This window comes from Vicia villosa, unplaced genomic scaffold (assembly GCF_029867415.1).
Source record: "Vicia villosa cultivar HV-30 ecotype Madison, WI unplaced genomic scaffold, Vvil1.0 ctg.000060F_1_1, whole genome shotgun sequence".
NCBI lineage: Eukaryota > Viridiplantae > Streptophyta > Magnoliopsida > Fabales > Fabaceae > Vicia > Vicia villosa.
The window spans coordinates 555,846-583,606 of NW_026704990.1; the positions used below are offsets into that span (position 1 = coordinate 555,846).

Here is a 27,761-nt window from a genome sequence, read left to right on the forward strand (position 1 = left end):
GACAAGATAGCAGAGCCTTGGTATTAATAGGCCGCTGCTCCACGACCGGCACACCATTCTCGTCCAATATGGGACTCCCATTCCTCGTCACCCACCGGGACATAGTAAAGCTGTCCACATATTTGCATAGGACCGAATAGGACTCTGCGTCTTGCTCGTCCAGGTCCCCATCTTCCCAAACGTAATGTTTAGGGGGAGACGAGAAGTGACCTTTCCACCAGAAAAACGGGAACCTCGTACAGAATTCCCTTGCTACCTGCCCGTCCTCACCCCTCACTAACTCCCCGTCGTCGTCACGAAGGACCACGGAATCCGACACATCGTGGTAAGCCGCCGGGCTGAGCGGACGAACGACAAAGTATCGATCCTTGAAACCTTTCACAGAGTCAGTGTACATCCCGAAGAGCTTCCGCTCGGCATTCTTGAACGAGACCCAACCATATCGCCCGTCTGCCGCCTGTCTTTGAACACGAAAGCACCGGCCGAACAATGCGGTCGTGGCGCCAATACCCAAGTAATCACAAACAATCTCGAATGCTCGCATAAAAGCAAAAGCATTGGGGTGCAATTGGGACGATGCCAAATTTAGAAACGCCATCATCGATTTCTAAAAGTCGGAGAAGGGCAGTCGGAAGCCGAGCTCCTTGAACACGTACTCGTACATCGCGAAGCCATCCCCGTTGAACCGAGAACATATGCGCTCGTCCTGAGACGGGCACGTCACTTGGTAATTCGGCGCTTCGCCCTCTCTCAAAACCTCGATTTCTGTAAAGACCCCATCTAGAGACTCAGTATATCGGGAAGTGACCGTTAAGGCTTCCTCGGCTATCCAGTCGGCCGCAACCGTGCATTCGTAACTAAACAAGGGCATTGGGGAGACCCCTCCCTCGGCGTCCGGGCCGGGAGAATCAACATGGTCGTCGTCGGCCAGAGAGGGCGCATTTTGATCCTCGATGATCTCGACGTCTGAACTTGTGGCCGTCGAGGCATCCGACTCGCTACTCCACGACGAATCAGATCCCGAGCCGGACCCCGAGCTAGCGCTCGAATCAGATTCACCTGCACGCAGAAGGGAGAAAGTGAATTCGACAGTTCATCAAATCCACCCTTCCACCGCAATGCAAGCGAAAGGGTAGAGCAGGAGCGGCGGAGCCCCCGGCTAAATCCCCATCGAGGAAAGACGCCCGTCAGCCGAGGACTCGCGAAAGCACGCGACATGACAACGAAAAATCATCCGAACAAACACGGTGGCCCAACGCCACGTCATCTAGTCCGCCGACCCATACTAACCCCCGGGCATCGCCTGGATAACCCGAGGAGGAAACAACGATCGCTCGTTGATTCCAGCCTACGTCTACGACGACGACCGCGAAAATAAAGCACACAAACCCTACGGAAAAGAATAAAGCAACGAAGAGGGAAGCGAACTTACGTGAAGACATGGTAACGATGACCGGATGAGCTTCTCGGTAGACGAATGGTATGGTGAACAATCTGGAAGAGTATCTTCCGGGGAACGCCTGTCTGATGCCGAGCAGGTAAACAGAGAGAGTGAAACTTTCAAATGAGAGGATTCGCCCCCTTTTATAGGGAAAGGGCTCGGAAGGCGAAGCGTCGCCTCTTCTGACAAACGCCGCCTCCTAGACCCTAGGCCATTATTACCTATGCCACGTCTGCGCGTGCCACCCACGCGCGACGTTTCGTCCCTCCACAGTTGTTCCTCCGAGCACGCCTGGTTGACGAGGAGCCATCTCATCGAGCATCTCCCCGGCCCGAGCATCAGGTAAAGTCACAGCTTCTTGACCAGAAAACTCCGACTTGGGGGGCTCCTGTTCTGGACTGGGCCAAGGTTAGGCCCACTATGATTTTCGGCCCAATAAACCTCAGAGGCCCACGTTCCTCCTCGGCCCTCCTACGCACTTAGGATGCCCATCTCAGACATGCTCGGCTGTCCTACATCCCCGGAGCATATGACACCCGACATGCTCGGCACTGACGACCCCGCAAACACCTTCGTTGCCGAGGACCCTGCTCCGCGCAGTGGTCCTTCACACCCAATCCTCCGAATACTACGGAGTCCACGTGGCCCCTATAAGACCGCGTCCCCCTTGGATTCCGGAGCCGTTAACCAGGACAGAGGGCATCACGCACCTCCGATATTTCCGCCTAGGAAACCTGGCAGTCTCCTAGTTGGGCTTGGAAATCCAGTCCACTAGCGTGATCATGGCCCAGCGCTGGGGGCTATAAATACCCTCTCTCAGTAGAGGGTCAGGTATTCAATTCTTACTCACTCTTAGCTAGTACTTGCGCTCCTTTGCTCGTCAACTTACTTTGGCATTGGAGTACCTTGCAGGTACACCCCCCTTCTCCTTCCTAGAAGATCCAGTCCGAGCAGCCTACGACGATTCTTCTGATCAGGTACGATCAGGTGGTATTAGATAAAAGTTTATAAATATCGGAAGTAAATAATTTTCTGTCACACAGATTAAGTCATTAATTTTTAAATAAAAAATCATCAATAAATATCAATTTTTGGTGTATTATTCAATCAAAATTTATTTTTTTTGTATAAATTAAATGTATAATTATTTAAATCAAACCAATTATAATAATTAACAAAATATTTCATTTTTTAATAATTCTGTATTTTAAATTTACAAAGTTATTAATTAAGCAGAAAGAAATCTAAATCATCAATCTCCGAATAAAATAGGATGAATAAATAAAAATAAATTATAGTAAAAATAAAATAGTAGATTAAATTATAAAATATTTGATAAAAATATGAAATTGAAAAAATAATTAATGTAAGTTTATTATAAAAAAATAACAAAAATAGTATATATATTTCAAAAGGAAATAATATGACATAGCTCAACTTGTTTGAATTAGGTGAACTAAAAATTAAAGATTAAAGGAGTTAGAAGTCATAGTTTGATCTCTAACAAATATCAAGAGATTACTAATAACTTCTCATTATATATATATATATATATATATATATATATATATATATATATATATATATATATATATATATATATATATATTATCCTAAAATCAAACTAATTTAATAAGCAATTAATTTTAGAAATATAATAAAATACTAAATGTATAGTATTTAATAATTGTATTTGATACTTAAATAATAATAATATTTAAAAAATTAGAAAAATATTTTATTATCTTAAAATTTAACTCATTTAATAAAAAAGGAAGTGTAAAAAGTATCATCTTAAAATAAAACAAATTGAATATGTAATTTAATATAAACACTATATCAATTATATTTTTTAAAAAATATTGTAAGAAAATAAAAAGGGAATTCCAATGGATGGAGAAAGGACAAAGTGTAGGTCCCAAAATTTTCAGAAAAAGTTAGGCCCTACTAAATTTCCCTCTATCTAACACCATCCACTCCTCACTTTTTTGAATGTTTATAAATGGAACTGCAAACCACCTCCATTTTGCAACAACAAAGTTTTTACCTTCACACTACAATTTTCCTTAATACCTAAAAAGGAACACACACAAAAATAACAAACACTTTCTCTCTCTATACATTGAAACATAGAACAAAGTGTTGAAAAAAAACACAACATTTTTAAAGGTTCATTATTCATTATGGGCTTCAAGCTCAATGTGTTACTGTTGGTGACTCTTGCAAGTTCACTTATTGCTCAACATGAAGCTTCTGTTTCATATGATTCTAAAGCTATCACCATTAATGGACAAAGAAGGATACTACTTTCTGGCTCCATTCATTACCCCAGAAGTACTCCTCAGGTATTTTCTTCAAATGCCTTTCTGGGTTGTTCTTATTTTTCATTTTTACCAATTGGGTATTTTCAAGTTTCTACCTTTATGAAAAAGATAAATTTTTTGTTGTTTGGAATACTAAAAATTTGATTTTTTTGGTTGTTTCAGATGTGGCCAGATCTTATCCAAAAGGCTAAAGAAGGAGGATTGGATGTGATTCAAACTTATGTTTTCTGGAATGGACATGAACCTTCTCAAGGCAAAGTAATTATTAACATTAACAATGCTTGTTAATTGTTAAGCTGGTTTTGCTTGTAGTGTAATTTGAACTAATTAACTTTTTTGTTTCTGTTTCTGATTATTGAAGTATTACTTTGAGGGGAACTATGATTTGGTAAAGTTCATAAAGCTAGTACAACAAGCTGGTCTCTATGTTCATCTGAGAATTGGTCCGTATGCTTGTGCTGAATGGAACTTTGGGTAATAACTAATAAAAGAGATTAATCTTAGTTTCCTCTTTTAATTAAACACTAATCATTTTTACTTGAAGTTTATTAACCACTTTAATGGTTTATTTTTTTTAGAGGCTTCCCTGTTTGGCTCAAGTACATTCCAGGTATCAGTTTCAGAACAGACAATGGACCATTTAAGGTGAGTTTACAATTGTTATCATATCTTTAAGAGTCACTAAAAATAGAAAGAATTAAAAAAAAAATCATGTTTTATAGTTTACTTGATGTTAATACGTTATTACTTTTCCCTTGTACTAACTTGATTTTTGTGTTTGGTGAAGTTTCATATGCAAAGATTTACTACTAAGATTGTGAATATAATGAAAGCTGAAAGGTTGTATGAATCACAGGGTGGTCCTATAATTCTATCTCAGGTAAATTAAGCAACATTTTTTTGTAAATTTAAAAAAAATGTTAATTTTGTTATTTACTTATTAAGTAAAAGTGGAAATATGTAATGATGGTATTGTATTGCTTTTGTTTTTGCATAGATTGAAAATGAATATGGACCGATGGAGTACGAACTCGGTGCTCCTGGTAAAGCCTATACTCAATGGGCAGCACATATGGCTGTAGGACTTAGTACTGGTGTTCCATGGGTCATGTGCAAACAAGATGATGCTCCTGATCCTATTGTAAGTTAATCTTATATGTAACCTTTTTAAGGATATTCTTTTTAACCTTTTCGAAATTGTAGATTGTAAATGTTTAGATGTGAGAGGTGTAAGTAAGAAAATGATAGAAAGGGAAGAGAAAAAGACAGAAATGATGTGATAAGAAAGTAAAAAGTGGTATAGATTGTTCAATCTCAATTCAATGGTTGATATTGATTTCTATTAATTAATTATCTATGTATTCTGAACCGTCCGATCTCAAATCCATGGTCGAGAAATGAGTAAAAATTTAAGATTGTTCCTCCTTGTGCATGGTTGATATTTTTCATTTGTTCAGCCTTTTCAATAATATTCTCATCATTATGTCCAGTTTTTTAGCACCATAACTTTAATGAAACTACCCTACATGCATGTGGTTCTAATTCAAAATTTGGCACTAGTCAATTTCCTATTTTTTTTAGCAATGGAGAGAAAAATATAGTTATGTAAATCAAAATTTTCTCGATAATGTTGTGTTGAATTTGCGTCAAGTGTCATTTGCCAGCTTCTAATTCCAATGTAAATTTTTTGCAGATTAATACTTGCAATGGTTTCTATTGTGATTATTTCTCTCCAAACAAGGCTTACAAACCAAAGATGTGGACAGAAGCTTGGACTGGCTGGTATAATGAATTTGCAGCTCGTATTTTGTTAATTCTCGAGTTTCTTAAGGAAAAGATAAAAATCAGTTTGTATTCCTTTTTTAACTTTACAGGTTTACGGGCTTTGGAGGTCCGGTTCCTCATAGACCTGCTGAGGATTTGGCATTTTCAATTGCAAAGTTTATACAGAAAGGGGGATCATTTATCAACTACTACATGGTAACTTAACTTCAATACTCGTTGACTTCACTGTGTCGGTGTGTGGATTTGTCGTTTTTTATAATTCAACTAAAGTCCCTTTGTTTTGTTGTTTTTAGTATCATGGTGGAACAAATTTTGGAAGAACTGCTGGTGGTCCCTTTATTGCGACAAGCTATGATTACGATGCACCACTTGATGAATACGGTACGCTCTAAAGATTCAAATATCTACGCTCTAAAGATTCAAATATCTATGATCTACGGCTACTGATATTTAGACACAAGTGCAAAGAAGAGTTATATTATTCTTTTTCGCTACGCAGGGCTTCTTAAGCAACCAAAGTGGGGTCATTTGAGGGATTTACATCGAGCAATAAAACTCTGCGAACCTGCTTTAGTTTCTGCAGATCCTACTGTAATGCATCTTGGAAACTATCAAGAGGTATATCTATCTCAATTCAGTTACATGAGATATTTGAATTCTATCTAAAACGTTCTTTGTACTAATCGGAAAAAAAAATTACCTTTCAGGCTCATGTTTTTAGATCAAAATCCGGAGCTTGTGCTGCATTCCTTGCGAACTACAATTCACGATCTTATGCAACAGTGGCGTTTGGAAATCAGCATTACAACTTACCTCCTTGGTCTATTAGCATTCTTCCTAACTGCAAGCACACTGTTTATAACACTGCAAGGGTGAGGAAAAAAATCCGACGAATTTCTATTTTCAATGACTAGAAGTGAGATGGATATTTCAATAATGATTTGAAATCTCTGTACAGGTTGGTTCTCAGAGCGCAGAAATGAAAATGAGCCGCGTTCCTATTCACGGCGGACTCTCTTGGCAAGCATTTAATGAAGAGACAACAACTACCGATGATAGTTCCTTCACTGTGACTGGTCTGTTGGAACAGATAAATGCAACCAGAGATTTATCTGACTATTTGTGGTACTCGACAGAGTGAGTGACATATTACTCTGGCATTCTTGATATATTTATTTGTTATGGTTTCTTCATATTGAATACTTATCTTGTTTCTTTTATTGTTCCTAGTGTTGTGATCAATTCCAATGAAGGATTCTTTAGGAATGGAAAGGATCCTGTTCTTACAGTATTATCTGCTGGTCACGCTTTGCATGTTTTCATCAATGGTCAGCTTTCAGGTCAGTAGAAAATCCTCGGTTTATACCATTTCAATAACATCAAAACATCGTCTATTTATCAATGTTTCGATTCAACTTCATCTTCAATACCTTGAGCCTTTTATTTATGGTCTTTTGATCAGGAACTGTATATGGAAGCGTGGAATTCCCTAAACTAACTTTTAGTGAGGGTGTGAAGCTTAGAGCCGGCGTTAACAAGATTTCCCTCCTAAGTGTTGCAGTTGGACTTCCGGTTCGTTTTCTCCTTCCCTCTCTATTCATGCCCGTGTCTAAAAATATGAACTGTAGTTGATGTCATCGTTACTATGTCTATGTTACTCACTTGGTGCATTTATGTACAGAATGTTGGTCCACATTTTGAAACATGGAATGCTGGTGTTCTCGGTCCGATTTCGTTGAATGGTCTCAATGAGGGGAGAAGGGACTTAACATGGCAGAAATGGTCATACAAGGTTCTTTAAACATTCATCGCGCTATCTCACATTTTCATGGTTGTTTGAGTTTGCTTGAGATTTATTTGAATTCATGTTTCATTTAGGTTGGTCTTAAAGGCGAAGCCTTGAGTCTTCATTCTCTCAGTGGTACTTCCTCTGTTGATTGGCTTCAAGGATATTTAGTTTCTCGAAAGCAGCCATTGACTTGGTACAAAGTAAGTATATAATTCCTCTATAACCCTGCACAAGAGCAAAATATTGATCCATTCTTCTTAATATAGTACTGCTCTTAACTAAAATATAAGCACAAAAGTACATGTTTCTCTGGTGTGAATCGAATACATGTACTTTTTTGCTTATGTTTATGTCACGAGGAAGTACTCTTTATGAATTAGTATTCTTATAACTGTTACTACATTATGTGCTATTACAGACCACTTTTGATGCTCCGCTTGGAGTTGCACCGTTGGCTTTAGACATGATAAGTATGGGAAAAGGTCAAGTCTGGTTAAACGGACAGCACCTCGGTCGCTACTGGCCTGCTTATAAAGCATCCGGTTCTTGTGAATATTGCAATTACGCAGGAACCTATAATGAGAAAAAATGTGGAACCAACTGTGGCGAGGCTTCTCAACGATGGTAAGTTATCATACGTGTAACTTGTTTAAAAGTTTTTGTTTAACGTTAACGAGAAGCACCGGATTCACTAACCACTGGCTGATAATTTCAGGTATCATGTTCCTCATTCTTGGCTGAAACCAACCGGAAATTTGTTGGTTATGTTTGAGGAGTTAGGTGGGAATCCAAATGGAGTGTTTTTGGTTAGAAGGGATATAAATAGTGTTTGTGCTGATATTTACGAGTGGCAGCCAAATCTCGTTAGTTATCAGTTGCAGGCTTCCGGTAAAGTTAGAGTTCCTGTGAGTCCAAAAGCACACCTGGCATGTGGTCCGGGACAAAAAATATCGTCGATCAAATTTGCTAGCTTTGGAACTCCAGTAGGGTCTTGTGGAAACTATCGCGAAGGAGGATGTCATGCTCACAAGTCATACGATGCCTTTCAAACGGTATTGTTACTTCTTGTTCTATTATACGTTTTCTAGGATGGTAACCAGAGTTGTATTGTAATACATTTTTATTGTTGCAGAATTGTATCGGTCAGAGTTCGTGCGCCGTGACAGTTTCACCTGAAATTTTCGGAGGTGATCCATGTCCACATGTGATGAAGAAACTCTCAGTAGAAGCCATTTGCACCTAATGATTTTCAACCTCAGAAAATAAATGGAACAAACAAAGATTCCATAGAATATTTTTTTCTTATGGTGAAGTTGCAGATAAACACAACACACCATCTGGTTGAAGAAGCCTATACAAAATGCTGTGATGATTGTGGTTATGTGTATATATGTATTGGTGTTTCAAGTCGTTATACAAAAGGTGAAGGAAGATGAAAAAATGGTTGATGATGCACATCGAGACGACGCCAATTGAGTCCATGTGCTGCAAATTGGTTTTTGTTTGTGTGGAAGTCTCTTGCTTCCTGTAAAATAATTATTGTTGATGTTTTCACTTGTAGATTGATGGAGAGAACAATCTAGTTACTTTTTTTTGTCTCTCCTTATAAGAAACTTTGTAATGTAATAAGATATGTAATGTTAAATTTAGTAATGATATTATGCTTTTAACTCCTTGTTCTTTCATTCTGTCATGCCTTGGTTTTAATACTTGTTTGGTAATTTGATTTTATAAAACTATTTTTAAAAACTGTCTTGAGTAGTTTTGAGGAGAACGACGAAGTCATAAACAATAATGAAGTCATAATTAAACGCAAAACATAATGTTAAAATTAAGGTTCAAAATACTACTCCCTGCTCCTATTTATAAAAAAATATTATCTTTTTAGATAGTTTAAATAAATAATGTTTCTAGACAACATATTATTCAGATATACTATTTATTCAATGTATCTAAAAAGGAATCTTTTCTTATAAATAAGATCAGAGATAGTACTTAAAAAATATAAGCATTCTCAAAATGGTCAGAAGAATGATAAAACAAAAGAACCTACCACATGAGTTTTGGGTGAGGCCGTATCAACGGCAAACTTATATCTTAAATTGGTGTCCCGCAAAGAAATTGATAAATAGAGTTGATGAAATTGAGAATAGAACTTGAAGTTATCGTTTTGACAAACTTAAATTAAGAAGAGATGTTTGAGTTTAATTTAATTTTTGAGGTTATTAGAGAATGTTAGTTAGTTAAAATTATAGATAACTAACATAATTAGTTAGTTTCTAAATTTAGAAACTTTGTAAAGAGCAGTTACTTACACACTAAGTAACTAATCATGACTATCTCTAACTTTTTTTCAATAATCGCTATCCTCAACTTATTTTATGTTGGTACATCTCTATCATAGTCCACTATTTTCATTCCTCCCATTTAAAATAAAAATTACTCCAACCAAACAAATAAAAAGCTCAAAAAGTAAAAAAATACCAAAAAAAAACAATATTTATCTTAATTAATCTCCTTATTATGGTGGGAAATTAAATAAATAAAAGTATCTATCTATAGTACGTACTCCACGAATCTATGCGAAGTGGAAAATCAACAACACCACACTTTTATTTTTGTCTCCTCTTCTCTTCTCTTTCACTCACTCACTCACTCTATTTCAAGCTTGCTATATTCTTCTCTTCTCACTTGTTCTCTCTCACACTCAATACTACAAATGCACGATCCCATTTTGTCGTTTTCCTTCATTCTTCTCTTCATCATTTTCATATCATCCTTAATTTCTCTCCGTAAAAAAACACTTCTCAAAAACCAAAAACCCGTCCTGACCCGCAACCTGGAAACACCCGACCCGACACTTCTCTCGCTAACCGATTCTCAAATCCGTCAACCAGATGAAGATGAATCGACTCCAACTGAGACGGCGCCTTTGCATGCATTTTCCGATGATGACTTGAACCGGTCAATGGATTCGGGTCAGGATGAATTGAAGAAGAAAAAGAAGAAGAAGGTAGCATGTTCCGGGACTGAAGATGATGATGGCGTGGAGAGAGAAAGTTCGGGTTCTGATACCCGACCCGAAACAGGCCGTTTATTAGACCCGTTTAATTCTTCGAGTAGTGTTATGCAGAAGAAAATCAAACCGCAGTATGATGAGCTTGTTAAATGCAATGACTCTAACAAATTGACACTCACACAGGTTTTTCTCTCTCTGCGCATGTAATACTTATTACAGTATGAATCAAATTCACTTGCATTCAATGTGAATCACATGAACCAATTAGTACTATTTAATTCACTACCTTTTGGTATTATTGTTTGATTTAAGACTAATTTTGTAACATAAATACACTCTCGTAATAGTAGATAGCAGTGTTTTAAAAACCGGACCGGTCATCGAACCGGTGAGGGTACTGGGTCACTGGTTTATCGGTCGAACCACTGGGTCACTGGTCGAACCGCACGATCAAAACAGATTAAACCGGATAACTCGGTTGAATAGACCTGTCATTATATAAGTATAAAACCGGTCGAACCGGATGATTCAGTCTCTAAAAAAATATAACTAGCTTTTAAATTTTTTAAAAATATCATATCTTAAATTCACAATTTCATAACTTAAATTCAAATTTTAAACAAAGGTATCACACATAACAAAATAGTAAAAAATTACAAAGTCTAATTGCAAACAAAGTCTAATTACAACATAATCTAATTGAATAGTTTATAACAAAATAACTCCAATGTGTACCAAATTTAATTCAAAATAGGATCCTCCTAAAAAGAAAATCAAATAAAATTCAATATGTTTATGCTATTTAAGAAAATTTATTAGCAAAGATAACAAATACACAATAAAGTTTTTAATTTGTCACTAACGAAAAAAAAACTATGTGAGAATGCTATTTAAGTAATACACTACTAAATATATTAAAAAAAAAAGTTTAAAAAAAAAGTTTAAAAGAAATGTTAAAAAAAAAGTTTAAAAAAAAATTAAAAAAAAAGTTAAAAAAAAAAAAGAAAAAAAGAAAAAACAATTAAACCGCCGGTTTTCCGGTTTTCCCGGTTTTTCCGGTTTTCCCGGTTTTCACCGGTTCTCACCGGTTTGATGGCATATCCGATCCAACTATTGAACCAGACCGGTTACCTGGCCGGTTCCCGGTTCGACCGGTCCGACCGGCCGGTCCGGTCCGGTTTTTAAAACACTGGTAGATAGTAGAGTAGTGTGAATCTACTGTCTACTGTCTATTCATTAATAATAGATTGACCAAATTGCCTAAATTACTCTTTCACCAAAATTTATTTGCACTAATAAAATGTCATTTTTGTAACTAACAAATTAAGTATTCACTCTTTCAACTTTATTGAATGGATGCACCAAGTGTTAACTTTTCATTGGTCCGAATTAAATAACATTTTCCCTACAACTTTATTGCATGAATGATGACATCACATGTAAGACATGGATGATGGAAGTCATATTTAAATTTCTTTTACATTTCATTTTCTCACACTTTCTTACTTTCATTTTAATTTTTCTTAATTTATTTATTATCACAAAAAATATTAATAATCTATTTTTAAATTTTAATCTTACTATAAATTTCAAATTTCTTTCGCATTTCATTTTTCCATACTTTCATTTTAATTTTTCAACATTTATCTATTATCGCAAAAAATATTAATAATCGATCATTTAATTATTATTCCCAAAAATATTTAATTATTTCACGGGCCACTATCAACTCAATATTTAATTTTTTTTAATCGATCATTACACATTTTCTCTATCTTAATTAAAATTTCAAATTTCTCTCACATTTTTTCACACTTTCTTACTTTCATTTTAATTTTTTTCTCTATTTATTTATTTATTATCTCACGGGTCACTATCAACATAATGTCTATTTTATTTTAATCAATCATTGTCTTTATTTGAGAGATAATATCTTTATTTTTATTTTTTTCCCCATCTCACGATTTTTTATCATTATTTAATACAATTAATCTACTATCTATTCATTAATAATAGATTGACCAAATTGTCTAAATTACCCTTTCACCAAAATTTATTTGCACCAAATTCTCCATCTCACGATTTTTTATCATTATTTAATACAATTAAATTTCCATGATTATTGTTTATTTTACATTTATTTTTAAATATATTTTATATCGCATCAAATTATTTTTTTATTTCACGGGTCATTATCAACATAGTAGCTATTTTATTTTAATCAACAATTACTATTATTGTTAAATTTACAATTAAGTAAATTATTTGTGGATCATTGTTTTCTATATAATTATTGTTAAATTTACAATTAAGTAAATTATTTCATATTTTTCATTTATATTTAAAATTTTACATTTGCATTTGTTAAAATTTTATTTTTTTCTCTAACTCACATGTTCTTTTTTATATGGTTCTTTATTACACACAAAATTAGCACATGAATACGATAATAATGTTTAATCTTAAGGGCCACTTTCAATACAATGCCTATTTTATTTTAAATAATAATGACTTTTATTTGAAAACTAAAGTATTTATTTTCAAATTTCAAAACGATTCCTATGGATATTCGGTTTTCAAAGAATTGGGAGTATAACAGAGCAATCAATAAAACTCAAACTCTATTCAAGTAAAACAATTCCTTTTAATTATGCATATTGCTTATAATTTCTTTATTTATATTATTCATATCATTACAAAAATACTACACCAAAAAAAAATCACCCGTGCGGAAGCACGGGTCTCGGACTAGTTCAGAATTTTAAAAATAAGGGTATTTTATTGGAAACGTTCATTAATATTTTTTTTTGTCTATAGACAAAGTGTTAATAACTATTAGAAACTCACACTCACACATGTGTAAGTATCAAGGTTCGAACTTTCATGATGGCATCCAATCCAATCTAGTAATATCGGCTTCTTCCAGTTGAGCTAATATTTGCGGGCAATCATTGATGTATTTTAAAGTTACATAATTTAAGACTATAAATATTGTAAAATGAACAATGATTCAACCAAATGAAGTTTCATTCATTATAATATAACATTGCAGCTGGAAGCTTTGAATCTCAGTTTTGGAGTAACATACTAATTGTGAAGGTTATTTGAAACAAAAGATTAACATAGAGAATACTCCAATTGAAACTGTATGCTATTTTTGCATAAGTACTATTGCAGTTGCAGATGTGATGTGAGGATCATGCACAAAATATTCATGCCAACTTTTTTAGAATTGTTCAAACACAATCTGTTATTGCAAATATCTCGTTTCTTTTATATTTTGTCGTACTTGTGTGTTCTTCGTGGGTGGCTTTAGGTTTAAAATTGTGATGGATAATTGTTTCATTTTGTTTGTTACCTTGTAAAATATCAATCTCTTTTGTTTCAAAATGCAGGTTGTACAGTTTGCAAATAGTTTGGTTGCTGCTAGGACTGAGCTGCAACACAAGTATGTCCTGAAAGAACCAACTTCAGATTGTTTTTCTTGTTTTTCTGCTTGTGTTTGCTGCTATTGTTGTGAGTCATGAGCGCAATCGCAATTAAGAACTAGCTTCATAGTTTTCACCTGTCTATTTATATATTCATGATAAGTTAGATATAATCATATGGTGAAACTCAGATATTAATATATAAACTGATCCAGATTTTCGACTCACTTTATCAAAGGATAGATGCAAACTCAAGTTTTTCCATTGAATGTGGCTTGAGTTCCGTACTACTCTTCTCAACCTGAGCATGATTTATGATATCGCATGTTATTCTGATTTTCTTTGTGCTCTCTTTATGTAACAGGGCTGATGTGACACAACGCAAGTTTGTGATAACAAAGGCTTTACTATGCAAGGCAGACAGGTCGTCTATCAACAGACTTCGACAACAGGTGGTTTGAATATTTGATAGCAATATGTGTCAATTCAAGGGAAAACTTTGTTTGTCATACCTTCATTGAATGTTTGTTTTTTCGACATTTCAGATATACAAGCTTGAATTAGAGCAAAAACGATTAGAAGAGGATGCTTTTGTTTATAACTGGCTTCAACAACAGCTTAAACTCTCACCAGCATACAACAAGGTACTATACCACATGCTCTGCGTTTTATCAATATGACATATTGTGGCTTATGAACTATAATTATAATTATTTTTACTGGTTTTCTATTGTTATCCTAACAATACTGTGTATGCTATTTTGTTTTTTCATTATAGATTTTGTATATTAACTAACATTTTGTTTTGATATGATATTGCTTATTACACATTCCTTGTTTTCTATTACAGATGCTTGAAATTGGAGTTTCCATGGAGAAGGAAAAATCTTGTAAGATGGGAGAGAAAAGAGATAATGAATTTTCAGACATTTCTTTTGAAGAATTATTAGCACAAGAAAAGAAGGATTCATTTTGGTTAGTTGTGTTTCATTTATTGTTTGAAAATGCTAAAGAGTGCCCTTGTTAAGGAATAAAAAATGATTTTTTTTAAGTGTAACATTAAATAGTGCATTAAAGCACTTTTTGATTCCTTAACTAGTGTCTTGGTGCCTTTTTGTTTTTATTTAATCTCGTAGGATCCTTTTCTCTCTTTTTGACAGATTGATTTCCTCTTGGAGAGAGGGAGAAGGTTGGCTAATGCTTATAAATAACCATTTTTTGTATTTTGACAGGCAAAGAAATGGGAAATCAAAACAATGGTCAGGCTAATGACATTGCTAGTTTAGAAAAATTAAACTATAGTTAGTTTAGAATGTAAATCCAAATGCTATTTTTTAAGTTTTGTTTTGCCATGGCAAGTACTTTTGGATCTCTTACTGTGCTATTTATTGGTGGTTATATGTGTTGGAATTAGACTCTCAAACCTTTGAGTAATTCCTTATCGTTAAAGATGACAATGAAGAAAAATAGGATTAGGGTTTGCGGAAATATTAAAAGAGGAGGAGAAAGTATTTTTTGCAGAGTTTCTCTCTGCCCACAAACTGTGGAAATTCTGTTATTCATTTGCAACTGCAACTTCTGTGAATACAAGATAATGACTTGATTACAAACTAATGAGGGTTACTCCCTATTTATAGATTTAGGTTAGCTTTCTCCCTAAGTCAAAGCCCAAAACTATAAAAGCTCAAAATACCTATTTTGGAGCTAAATCAAATCTAATCTATTTTAAATCTAAATCAAATCTATCTAGATTTAAAAACAAACTTATGTGTAACAAACTGTTACACACTTCGACACACCTTGTGTTAGAGTAACACCTTCGACACAAGGAATTACAAATTAACACACCACCTAATTCATTGTGTCTAAGCTATCTACATTCATCATAGCTCTTAGTCTTCTGAATATTTCAACCAGCACTCCCTTTGTCATGATATCTGCAATCTGATTCTCAGTTCTGCAGTGTTCCAAATTCATCTTCCCTTTAGCTACCTGCTCTCGAAGATAGTGGAACCTCATTTCAATGTGCTTGCTTCGACCATGTGCTATCGGGTTCTTCGCCAGATTGATAGCTGACATGCTGTCGATCTTCATGGTAATTGCTCCATGATCTTTACCTGTTATTTCTTCGACCAAGTTCACCATCCACGTTGCTTGACATGCACAAAGAGAAGCAGCTATGTACTCTGCTTCGCATGATGATAGTGCCACTACTGGTTCCTTTCTCGAACTCCAAGCAACTGGTGCACCACCTAGCATAAACACATAACCAGCTGTGGATTTTCGATCCTCAGCATCACTACACCAACTCGAGTCGGTGTAACCCACTAATTTGCATTCTTTTCCCTCATCAGCTGCAGGAAATAGAATGCCATAGTCGAGAGTTCCTTTCAGATACCTCAGTATCCTCTTCGCCGCTGCTAGGTGTGATACCTTTGGCTTCTGCATGAATCTACTTATCATACCTACATTGTATGCTAAGTCAGGCCTTGTGTGACAAAGGTATCTCAATGACCCAATAAGTCTTCTGTATTGGGTTGGGTCGACATCCTCTTCATCTGGGTTCTTCGACAGTTGCAATCTTGTTTCAGCAGGTGTCGAAGTCAAATTGCATTCTTCCATCTCAAATCTCTTGAGAATTTCACTTGCATATCTTCTTTGATGCATCATCAAGCCTCTACTACCCTTGTAGAATTCGATACCAAGGAAGTATGAAATTTCACCCAAATCTGACATTTCAAATTCCTTGCTAAGATCACCTTTGTAGCCTTCGATCTCTTTCTTGCAGTTACCTGTTATTAACAAGTCATCGATATAGAGACATAGTATAAGCAATTCACTCTTGCTTCTTCTTACATATACCCCATGTTCAGTTGTGCACTTCACAAAGGATTTCTCCCTTAGGAAACTGTCGATCTTCTTATTCCAAGCTCTTGGAGCTTGCTTCAGTCCATACAGGGCTTTTATGCAGTCTGTACACTTTTCTCTCTTCGCCGTGTTTCACAAACCCAACTGATTGTGTAACATAGACTTCTTCGTCCAAGGGTCCATTCAGGAATGCACATTTAACGTCCATCTGACACATGTGACAATTGTTCATGTTCGCCAGACCAACAACCAACTTGATCGTTTCGATCCTGGCAACAGGTGCAAAGACCTCATCGAAGTCAATTCCTTCCTTCTGAAGAAATCCTTTCGCCACAAGCCTTGCCTTGTGTCGAGTCACTTCACCTTTAGGATTACACTTCACCTTGTATACCCACTTCACATCAATTTCCTTCTTGCCATGAGGCAATTCGACAAGTGACCAAGTATTGTTGTCTTCGATGGACTTCAATTCTTCATTCATGGCTTTCACCCACTTCAAATCCTTCAATGCCTCAGTTGCATTGACAGGTTCGACATCTGCGTAGAAAGCGTAATGTACCAGCTCACCTTCATCATTGACTACATCATCTGATGTAATCACACATTCTTGCAACCTTGCAGGCATGTGTCTTGTTCTCTGAGGTCTGCCTGAGCCTGCGTCACCTCTGACTTCTTCTTGTCGAACTTCTTCTCTTTCGACTTCAGTAGCTGGTTCGTCATAAAGAATTCTCACTGAATCCTTCTTGACATTTTCAGTCCAATCCCATTCTTTAATCTCATCTATGATCACGTCCCTGCTGATCACTACTTGCTTGTTCACTGGGTCGAACAACTTGTATCCTCCAGTCGAATGATATCCTATAAGAATCATTTGACTCGACTTGTCATCAAGTTTTCTTCTTAACTGATCTGGCACATGTCTATGTGCTATAGATCCAAATACCTTCAGATGGCTCAAGCTAGGCTTCACACCAGACCAACATTCTTCTGGAGTAATTCCTTCTAGCTTCTTTGTCGGACATCTGTTTAGAATGTATGTTGCAGTCGACACTGCTTCTCCCCAAAATTCTTTAGGTAAATGCTTGCCTTTTAACATACTTCTTACCATATTCATGATGGTTCGATTCTTCCTTTCTGCAATTCCATTCTGCTGTGGAGTGTAGGGTGGCACCACCTTATGCACAATCCCTTCTTTCTCACATAACATGTCGAAGTCTTTCGACACATATTCTCCACCACCATCAGTTCTCAAAACCTTGAGCTTTCGACCACTTTGTCTTTCGACCATAGGTTTGAACTTGGCAAATACCTCGATCACTTCACTTTTCTTCTTGATCAGGTAAGTCCATAGTTTTCGACTAAAATCATCTATGAATGTAACAAAGTATTTGTTACCTCCATTCGAATCCACCTGGATAGGACCACATACATCAGAGTATATGATTTCGAGAATAGCCTTCGACTTACTTCCTGCATCCTTGCTGAAGCTATTCTTGTGCTGCTTCGCCTGCACACATTTCTCACATACCTCGTTTGGAATGTCGATTTCTGGCAGTCCTGAAACCATATTCTTTCTTTTCAACTCTCTGATGTCATTGAAGTTGAGATGGCCTAGTCGATAGTGCCATATCCATTCATCTCTGCTAGCTGCAGTTGCAAGGCACTCGTGCTCCATCACATTGAGTTTGATCTTGAAGGTTCTATTCTGTGACATAGGAGCCTTCAAGATTAACCTCCCACTTGCATCGACATCTCTCATCATCTTGTCTTCGATCGAAACTTTGTAATTCTTTTCGACCAACTGCCCAATGCTGAGTAAGTTGCTCTTCATGCCTGGTATGTACAACACATTGGAAATTACTGACCTCTTTCCATCTTTCCTCGTAATCATTACATCACCAATACCTTCAGCTGCTAGAGTATTGTCATTTGCAAATTTCACCATGTTCTTTATTGAGGGTTTTATGTTGACAAACCAATCTTTCCTTCCAGACATATGTGATGAGCATCCTGAATCCAAGTACCACTGGTCCTTGAATTTATCTTCATCTTTTTTTGTGACCATCAGCAACATCTCTTCTTCTTCTTCTTGTTTTGCAAGCTTTGCATTACTTTCTTGACTTTTATTCTTTTCTGGACAAGCTGTCGAATAGTGACCATACTTCTGACAGTTGAAACATTGAATGTGACTCTTGTCAGGCTTTCGACCACCACCTCTTCCTCTACCTGCAGCACCACCTCTTTGGTTGCCTTGGTAAGAGGGCTTTCTTTGATTCGACCAATTTCCTTCTTGCTGATTTCGACCAGTCGAATTGTTGTAGCCACCTCTACCTTTATTTCCAGTCCAACTTCCTTTGCCTTTCTTTTTGTTTGTTGACTGAGCCTGCAGAGCCACATCGCTCTTCGACTTGCCCGCAGCTCTTTCAGCCATTCTTTGTTCATGAGATTCAAGCCTCCCTTGAAGCTCTTCTTTTGTCAATTTCGACAAGTCCTTCGACTCTTCTATGGCTACCACGATGTGGTCGAACTTAGGGGCCAAAGACCTCAATATCTTCGAAACAACAGCTTTTGTTGTTAACACTTCTCCACATATCTTGATTTGATTCACTAGTTTTGTAACCCTAGTGAAGAAATCAGTTATGCTTTCGCTATCTTCCATCTGAAGCAATTCATATGTTCTCTTGTGAGTTTGTAACCTCACCTCTTTCACTTTTTCTGCACCTCCAAAAGATTTTTCAAGAATCTCCCAAGCTTCTTTTGAAGATTCTATATCACTAACCTTTTCAAAATTATCTGGACTCAGACATTGATGGATTATAAAGAGGGCTTTATAATCTTTCTTCTTCAATTCTTTATGTGCGGCCTTTTCTTCCTCCTTCGCACCTTCTGCAAGCGGTTTTATCCCTTCTTTTACAAGATCCCAAAGATCTTGACAACAGAATACAACCTTCATCTGCTTGCACCAATTCTCATAGTTATCTCCTTTCAGAATTGGTAGTGTTGCTGGAAAATGCCCATTCGGATGATTCATTGCCATCGCCATTCTTCTTGCCTTGAATCGATTAACCGGAGCTCTAGATACCAAATGTTGGAATTAGACTCTCAAACCTTTAAGTAATTCCTTATCGTTAAAGATGACAATGAAGAAAAATAGAATTAGGGTTTGCGGAAATATTAAAAGAGGAGGAGAAAGTATTTTTTGCAGAGTTTCTCTCTGCCCACAAACTGTGGAAATTCTGTTATTCACTTGCAACTGCAACTTCTGTGAATACAAGATAATGACTTGATTACAAACTAATGAGGGTTACTCCCTATTTATAGATTTAGGTTAGCTTTCTCCCTAAGCCAAAGCCCAAAACTATAAAAGCCCAAAATACCTATTTTGGAGCTAAATCAAATCTAATCTATTTTAAATCTAAATCAAATCTATCTAGATTTAAAAACAAACTTATGTGTAACAAACTGTTACACACTTCGACACACCTTGTGTTCGAGTAACAGCTTCGACACAAGGAATTACAAATTAACAATATGGAATATAGATGACACATGTTTTGAGTTTCTTTTAATTTTGAATCAATGTAGCCCGGTCACATTACAAAACCAAAGGAAAGACTTTAGTGATTCATGACTAATTATGTATTATGAAATATTTTAGTGATTCATGATTAACTATGTATCTTGTGGTATTGTTTAGATGAAATGCAAAATATTTTTACACTTAATGCATTGTCCAACACAGAGGAAAACATTAACCTTTTTGAGAGATAATCAGTGAGATTATGATTCTAATGAATAATTGACTATTGATCTATATATGTTTTGAAATTTTACTTTGATAAAGCAAGTTTTTATTCTTATGTGATAATAAATTTGCATTGCAAATAAAATCATGTCATAAAACAAAGCTTTTTCAAAAGATATTCATTAAATTATCTAACTTCTTATGAAACATGCATGTTGAACTTCTTCTAAACCATTTGAATGGATTTTATTTGAAGACAAACAAAAGGATAAGTTGAAGGGAGTTGATAAGTGTTAAAAATATGTAAAATATGTAGGTACTTATTAACTTATTTTATAAATAATCAATAAAAAATTCCGATTAATCAAAGAAAAATAATGAAATCTGAACATTTTAACTACACAATGACTAAAAACAAATAAAAAGACTAAGAAATCACCAAAGCAACACAAAGATATTGCTAAAGCACTTTTCTAACAAGCATGGCTCGCTTAGCGAGCAGGGAGACAGAGAAAATTTCATGGTCAAGTAACTTCAAGGTTAAGCAAATGGTCTCGCTAAGCTAAGAACAACAATGCACTTAGGGAGGTAAGGCGGTTCATGACTTCAAGGCTACGTCAACCTACTTGCAACTTTCTTTGGTGCCTTAGCTCGCTAAGCGCGCTACCCATCCATGCTTAGCGCAAAGTTGCGGGTAGGTTGACATTGCTTTAAAAGAAAGTAAGAGCATAGATGGGTGGTGCGCTCAGCAAGCCTACCATTTCAAACCTTACAAATGGGGTTGACATTCAATTGTAAAGTAGAGCACGACGTTGGATTTGAGGTAGTTCTCAGAGAAATTTAGGTTAACACCACAAGTCATAACACAAGAAAATGAGAAAAAGACTGAGGGCGAAAGCGCTGCTCGAGGAATTGTCGTAGATGTTATTCCACTTCTTTTTTCTCTGGCTTAATTGTAAAGCTATGATGAGTAACTATAGCTAATTTTCTCTTTTGTTGGGGTTAGATGTAGTTGCCCTGGTACTCATGTTTTGATCTCGACCATGGCTTTTTATGTAATTCTTCTTAAATTTTAATATTTGATGGATCCTTCATTCTTAATGTTTGTTTTGGATTAGCTACCTAAATCATATTTTAATGGTATGACTTGATATTCGAAAGGTACTAGTCAATACTAGATTCAATTCTTTCATCTATTATATATGCTAAAGTCTAGACATAGATTTAGGTTAAATATTTGTATTAACTATTGAAATTTAATGTTGATGTATTGGCTAATAGGGTGAGAGATCTTCTATTAGGTAACACGACTCATCTTACGTAGTTAACTCACACATAAGCTACGGTGATGGCTATAGACAGTAGTATTAATAACTGATTAGAATTGCAAATTACTAGTCAAGGGTGCAACATGAAAATAGGTCAATGAAATCTAACCCAACAAATTTTTTTCACTATTAACACCGCAAGTTCAATTTAATTTTGTTATCTTACACTTCAGTATTCACAAACAATCAATCATTTGATAAATCAATCTTAAAGTAATATAAACATTTGAACAGTCTTTACAACACAATCAGTCCATGTGGAGATGATAGAACTGCGCTTTCACTTTTGTGCTGCAACGTCAACCAACTCCATGATTCGAATCACACTCCAAAAAATTCAAATTTTAATAAAAGTGAAATGTTATTTTGAAATGAGACTTGACACTATTTGAATCATGCTTTCGTGTGTTTCTTGATCCAAATCTCCAACTAATTGACTAGAAACATATTGCGCTGATTTTAAGCTAATGGTTTGAATTATGTGAGGAGATTAATTATGACGAATAAACCAAAATGATAAATTGACAAACAATAAAACATAAACTAGGACTAATCCTAGGAGGCAGAGCAAATTCAAGTCTCTCTTGCAAGATCAAAAGCATTAGTTGTGTTAGTGATCACACCGACATCATTGTGTTATGCAGTTGAACGAGTAGCTTTTAATGTTGTCATCATTTCAAGAGTTCAATCGTTGATCAAATGAGGAGAAGAGGAGATCGAAGCTTATCGAATTATGGTGAAGAGATAGTGATTTCTTGTGGAATTTTGAAGGAATCAGATGCTCATCCCCATAATCGGCGCCATTGTTCTGTTTAGGAACCAGTAATAGTTGACAACAAAGAGGAGTACGACTTAATCCAATGGAGCGTGCTTCCAGTATTTATGCTTTATTTTTTATTTGAGAAAAATGTGTAATTTTGATTTTAATATCTTATCTATTTTTGTTTGGTTATAAAAAACAGATACTATTTTTTATACATAGATAAAGAACTTATTACCGCGGCATCCAATTCCATTAGTTTAAGTCATGATTGAAAAAATATTTTTTATACATAGATAAAGAACTTATTACGGCTGCATCCAAATCCAAAATCCATTAGTTTAAGTCATGATTGAAAAAATTTGTCTTCGGGAAATACTACAATTATACTTATTACGGCGGCATCCAAATCCATTAGTTTAAGTCATGAAAAAATTTGTCTTCGGGAAATACTACAATTATTTGTTTCCTTAAGCCATAACTGAAAATGTTTTAACCGATGTAACACAAAATTAAGAAACACCTACAATTATTTTTTAGGTCTTGCTAACCAATGCCCTCAAAGCAATGATTAAATATTCCAAAAAAAAATATTTTATAGAAAATTTAATATTTCAATTTTCGAGACATTAAATACGCAGATTATCGAAATAAATTTACTATTTTTAAAGTCTTAATCATTACCCTGAGGGCACTAGTTAGTATTTCCCTTTTATATATATATATATATATATATATATATATATATATATATATATATATATATATATATATATATTCTATCTCGGAAAAACAGGATAAAAACATAAGATAAGTAGTGTATATGGTGACTGATGCTCCTGTGTATGAATTCATATTGAACCCAGGGTGATGAACCACATATTGCAAGGATAGTTTACCTTTTTCCAGTGACAAGATTAGTTATGTCAGCTAATGTCAAACAATATTTGAAATATGCAGATATCTCATTCGTTCCTAATGTGAAACATTCCTTGACAAGACTAACTGTTGATCTAGAATCTCATCACCACTACATTAAACATGCATATATCTCATCATTACTTTAGAAACTACCATAACAATATTTGAAAACGGTGCAACAAATTAACAGTAAATTGCTATCCTAACAATAAACAAAATGGGTTTTCAAGACTAGGGGGAAAGAGAACTTCCCAATGGTATTTGCTTCCAGTCCTCGAAATCCTACAGCCACTCAAGTTCCATGTTCATGTCACAAATGACCATCCACTATAAGAAGCTTGTAATCAATCAATCTTCACGGAAGAGTAGATCTTGCGGACAAACCAGAAGCATGCGTAGAATCCAATGGTTCCAGTCACAACAAAAAAGGCATATGAAACAATAATCATATACCCAAAGTAAAGGATGCCTGAGACCAGCTTTGTAATCTCCAATTTGGTAAAGAAGTAGAAAATTGAGTAGAGGAAAAGGTAAACGGCTGATGACCCAGCAGTGAGGTAAGATCTCCACCACCAATTGTAGTCTTCACTGCACAACTGGAAGTAGCAAAGCACGACCGTAATCTCTGCACACGTGATCAATAGGATGATGAAGACTATGAAAAGGAAGCCAAAGATGTAGTAGAACTGGTTCAGCCATATTGATGTCAGGATAAAGAAGAGCTCGATAAACACTGCACCAAAGGGAAGAATGCCACCAATCAGAATTGAGAAGACAGGAGTCATGTACCATGCCTGCTCAGGCACCTGCCTAGGAATTTTATTAGTCTTGACAGGGTCTTCAATTGCTGGCTTTTTAAAACCCAAGTAACTGCCCACAAAGACCAAGGGTACCGATATACCAAACCATAAGCATACTAGAGCAATCATTGTTCCAAAGGGGACTGCCCCAGAGGACTGCTCCCCCCAGATCAAAGCGTTCAGCACAAAGAAGATGGCAAAAAGAATGCCCGGAAACATAAATGCAGTTTTTAAGGTATTCCTCTTCCACTCTGTGCCCTTGAACATCTTGTACAAACGCGCCGAGGAGTAGCCAGCAAATAAACCCATAAAAACCCACAGTAGAACCATTGCAGTCATGAGACCTCCACGATTAGATGGAGACAAGAACCCTAGCAAAGCAAATATCATTGTCACAAGTGTCATTCCAAAGATCTGAACACCAGTACCAACATAAACACAAAGCAAATTTGAATTGATTGGTGGCCTGAAAACATCTCCATGAACAAGTTTCCACCCTGTTTCTTCTTGGGCCTCCTCTTGGGTTTCTAGCTGGTTGTAATTGGCAATGTCTCTGTAAAGAGTTCTCATCATGATCATTGCCACCATTCCAGAAAGGAAAAGAACAATCATCAGAGAGTTAATGATGGAGAACCAGTGGATTTGATCATCATTCATTAGAAGATATGTGTCCCACCGTGATGCCCATTTGATGTCACTTTCCTGAAAAAGTACCACCAATCTTAGCTCATAGTATCATATAATGGATGGGGTGGAAATTGATTTGTAGCCAAAGTTTTAACCAGCAATACCTTAAAGGAAACATCATATGTGAATACTATATCTTTGTTCGTATCAACTTCTTGTGGCACAGTACTACCTTGCAACAAATTCTTGGTATCTTTATTGCATGTTGTTACCTGTGGGTTCTTGTCATTCCACTCCTTGTATTCATGATTAATACTGTTCAGTTATAGAACTCATGAGAGAAATTCAAGGTATGAGAAAGAGGATACGGGTAACTAATAGATGATTCGTATGATATCTATGACATTGTTTTATATCTTCAAATAAAAATTATATCACAACAAAGGTAAGATCTATTAGCGAACTAGTCACATGATCTGTTCATTTGCATTGTTTTGACCAACATCCTATTCTTGTTCCAGATGTAAAATATGATATAACATGGAACAACAAAGTTGAAACATGTGATGCTAAATTAAGAATGCAACACCCCTTAAGCAGCAAGATGGATAAGGAGAAAAGAACAAGACCTGTTTGGCGTAACCTCAAATCCAACAATACGAGCAGAACCAGTTTCAGGATCCTTGTGATACATGACTCTAAAGCTCAAGTGGTTATTGATAAAATATTTCTCCTCCTTGCTCTATATGAAATTGGAAATTCTAAGAATTAGGGAGACTAAAATGCTACTTGAAATTTTATAATAGAAGCAATTCTTGAGTTAGCGAGTTATACCCCTTGATAGTTTCCTTTGAACCCAACACGAAAACCGTGTTCATATGTTGTAGATTGACTTCCATCCCTCCTTTGTCTCAGAACAGCAACTGGTAGGTTATCCAAAACCCTGCAAGTTCAATTCAAAACTTTAAGGCTCAATAGAATAAGAACCAGAAAAATATAGCCAAGCCAGAAATCAGCCAACAAATTTTACAAAAGTTATTTAATGAAACTTAAATTCATACTACATAACTAAGCACCAACTTCAATATATTCATTACTTACATGTTCACTCGATATTCATCATCAATTTTTTCTTTAAAATTCTTTGCAGATTCAGCATCCAAAGGTTGATGGCAAGTAACAGTACAGGACTGTTCCTTCCTCATATGAAACTAAAAAGAAGAAGAAAAAAAACAAAATCTCAGGTTAATATTACAAAACAAAACATCATGGTCACTGAATTAAAAGTTATCCAACGGATAAAGGATGAGGTAACAGATGCCCACCGTATATATTGAGTTTTCAATGCGATCACCTCGAAGAACCTCTCCCAAATTTTCTGCACTGTTCACAATCTTGGAAGGTTTGCAATACTTCAAGTAATAGTAATCATAAGGAAGCTGAGTCTTTGTGGACGACAATTTGTTCACTTTGACATAGAGATCGTCCCCCTGGTCCCACAAATGAACTAATAAATCAATATCTTCAAGCCCATGTAATAATGAGAATTTCTATTTCAACCATATAGCGGGTGGATTGAGAAACTCTCTGAAGTAATACTATAAACAAAACAAAACGAAAATAGAAATAAAATGTTTCCTATTTCAACCAAAACAAAACAAAATGAAAAAGGATACACACTACTATGCTTTCTTTCTTCTATTTCTTCCTTGAAATGAATTTTTTTTTAACACAGATTCACCACTCATTATAACACTATGAAGCACACTGTGAAACATGAACAACCCGAACACAACCCCAACACTGACCCGGTGATACTGATAATAATTTAAGAAAATGAATAAATTAAACGTAATTACAAGTGATAGAGTATGTGTCTGACACGGACACGCTTTCTTAAGGAGGAGCTTCAAAACAGAATCAGTAAGATTCAAACAGCAATTAACAGCTAAATGTGTTTGGTTGAGTGTTGCATTATATCATAATTGATTTTGTCTATAACAATCTACATTACCGATAAGTGTCAAAATTGCTTCCAAAATAAACAAATTTATTTCAATAAAAATCACACCGCTTAAAATTAAACACTATAACCAAATCAATTATACAAAACCTAAATCAAATTCAAACCAAACACAAATTAAATCTTCTATAACATAAAATCGAGAATCAAATAAACAGAGAGAACAACGATTCGACGCAGATCAGAGCTAAAACCCTAGATCCGAACAAATTTAAGAGCGATAGATAACGGATATAAAATCACAGCGTAGAAATTGAAAGATGGAGAAAAATGGAGAGGTGAAATGGAAAACATACGGTTTGGAAATCGCGAGGAGCAACGCCGGGAAGGTAGAAGGAATGGACGGAGGAGATGAGGATGAGGAGAGTGGTGAGGAATACGGTGGTTGAACGGGCGGAGACGGTGGTGCATCCCATCTTCTCCTTCATCTGAGAGAGAGAGAGAGAGAGAGAGAGAGGAATGAAAAAAAAATTGAAAGTGAAATATGAAGAAAATCAATTAGGTGAGTATGTTACTGCGTGATTACTCTAACTCAAAGCGCGAGATAGAGACATAATATTCGTTCATTAATCCTTGTAATAAATGTTAAAATAGTTCTAACAAATAACTTATGAGCTTAAAGGTAGTCAAAATAAAATATTTTTCATGGTGGTGCATCACAATTCTTAAAAAAAACTTACACTTAGGTTTATTGGTATGTATCAGACTTCAGAAAGAGTGGGAGTTATTGCTTATCAGGTAGCTCTGCCACCTAACCTATTGAATTTGCATGATGTATTTCATGTTTCAGAACTTCGGAAATACGTCTCAGATCCGTCTCATGTGATTCCGATGGATGATATACAAGTACGGGACAACCTTACGATCGAGACGTTACCGGTAAGGGTCGAGGACCGTGAAATG

The 27,761-nt window shown here is 35.7% G+C and overlaps 3 protein-coding genes across 3 annotated transcripts; 2 read left to right on the plus strand and 1 right to left on the minus strand.

The window, feature by feature from the left end:
• Positions 1-3,466: 3,466 nt before the first annotated feature.
• LOC131623329 (beta-galactosidase 1-like) lies at positions 3,467-9,012 on the plus strand. The gene is made up of 19 exons (XM_058894335.1): positions 3,467-3,786; positions 3,928-4,023; positions 4,127-4,239; positions 4,344-4,410; positions 4,553-4,645; positions 4,763-4,906; positions 5,459-5,547; positions 5,640-5,745; positions 5,844-5,931; positions 6,050-6,168; positions 6,258-6,422; positions 6,509-6,687; positions 6,781-6,890; positions 7,013-7,122; positions 7,232-7,342; positions 7,429-7,539; positions 7,758-7,963; positions 8,055-8,391; positions 8,472-9,012. The coding sequence occupies exons 1-19, from the start codon at positions 3,625-3,627 to the stop codon at positions 8,580-8,582; spliced, it is 2,517 nt and encodes an 838-aa protein (XP_058750318.1). The 5' UTR covers positions 3,467-3,624; the 3' UTR covers positions 8,583-9,012.
• An 893-nt stretch (positions 9,013-9,905) lies between these two features.
• Positions 9,906-15,396, plus strand: LOC131623330 (uncharacterized). Its single transcript, XM_058894336.1, has 6 exons — positions 9,906-10,541; positions 13,754-13,806; positions 14,151-14,238; positions 14,332-14,430; positions 14,637-14,761; positions 15,019-15,396. The coding sequence occupies exons 1-6, from the start codon at positions 10,059-10,061 to the stop codon at positions 15,053-15,055; spliced, it is 885 nt and encodes a 294-aa protein (XP_058750319.1). The 5' UTR covers positions 9,906-10,058; the 3' UTR covers positions 15,056-15,396.
• An 8,012-nt stretch (positions 15,397-23,408) lies between these two features.
• On the minus strand, positions 23,409-27,376 carry LOC131623331 (transmembrane 9 superfamily member 7). The gene is made up of 7 exons (XM_058894337.1): positions 27,155-27,376; positions 26,161-26,325; positions 25,937-26,046; positions 25,670-25,778; positions 25,465-25,577; positions 25,000-25,150; positions 23,409-24,910 (listed from the first exon to the last, which is right to left on the minus strand). The coding sequence occupies exons 1-7, from the start codon at positions 27,284-27,286 to the stop codon at positions 23,753-23,755; spliced, it is 1,938 nt and encodes a 645-aa protein (XP_058750320.1). The 5' UTR covers positions 27,287-27,376; the 3' UTR covers positions 23,409-23,752.
• Positions 27,377-27,761: the final 385 nt, after the last annotated feature.

What these genes read in the sequence shown, in the direction of transcription:
- LOC131623330 (XM_058894336.1), top strand. Translation starts at nt 10,059, where the DNA reads ATGCACGATCCCATTTTGTCGTTTTCCTTCATTCTTCTCTTCATCATT. An exon ending in ACAAATTGACACTCACACAG is followed by an intron (nt 10,542 to 13,753) that starts GTTTTTCTCTCT and finishes TTCAAAATGCAG; the next exon opens with GTTGTACAGTTTGCAAATAG. An exon ending in TCTCACCAGCATACAACAAG is followed by an intron (nt 14,431 to 14,636) that starts GTACTATACCAC and finishes TTTCTATTACAG; the next exon opens with ATGCTTGAAATTGGAGTTTC.
- LOC131623331 (XM_058894337.1), bottom strand. Translation starts at nt 27,286, where the DNA reads ATGAAGGAGAAGATGGGATGCACCACCGTCTCCGCCCGTTCAACCACC. An exon ending in TTGAAAACTCAATATATACG is followed by an intron (nt 26,047 to 26,160) that starts GTGGGCATCTGT and finishes TCTTCTTTTTAG; the next exon opens with TTTCATATGAGGAAGGAACA. An exon ending in TTTGAGGTTACGCCAAACAG is followed by an intron (nt 25,151 to 25,464) that starts GTCTTGTTCTTT and finishes ATAACTGAACAG; the next exon opens with TATTAATCATGAATACAAGG.
- LOC131623329 (XM_058894335.1), top strand. Translation starts at nt 3,625, where the DNA reads ATGGGCTTCAAGCTCAATGTGTTACTGTTGGTGACTCTTGCAAGTTCA. An exon ending in ACCCCAGAAGTACTCCTCAG is followed by an intron (nt 3,787 to 3,927) that starts GTATTTTCTTCA and finishes TGGTTGTTTCAG; the next exon opens with ATGTGGCCAGATCTTATCCA. An exon ending in ATGATGCTCCTGATCCTATT is followed by an intron (nt 4,907 to 5,458) that starts GTAAGTTAATCT and finishes AATTTTTTGCAG; the next exon opens with ATTAATACTTGCAATGGTTT.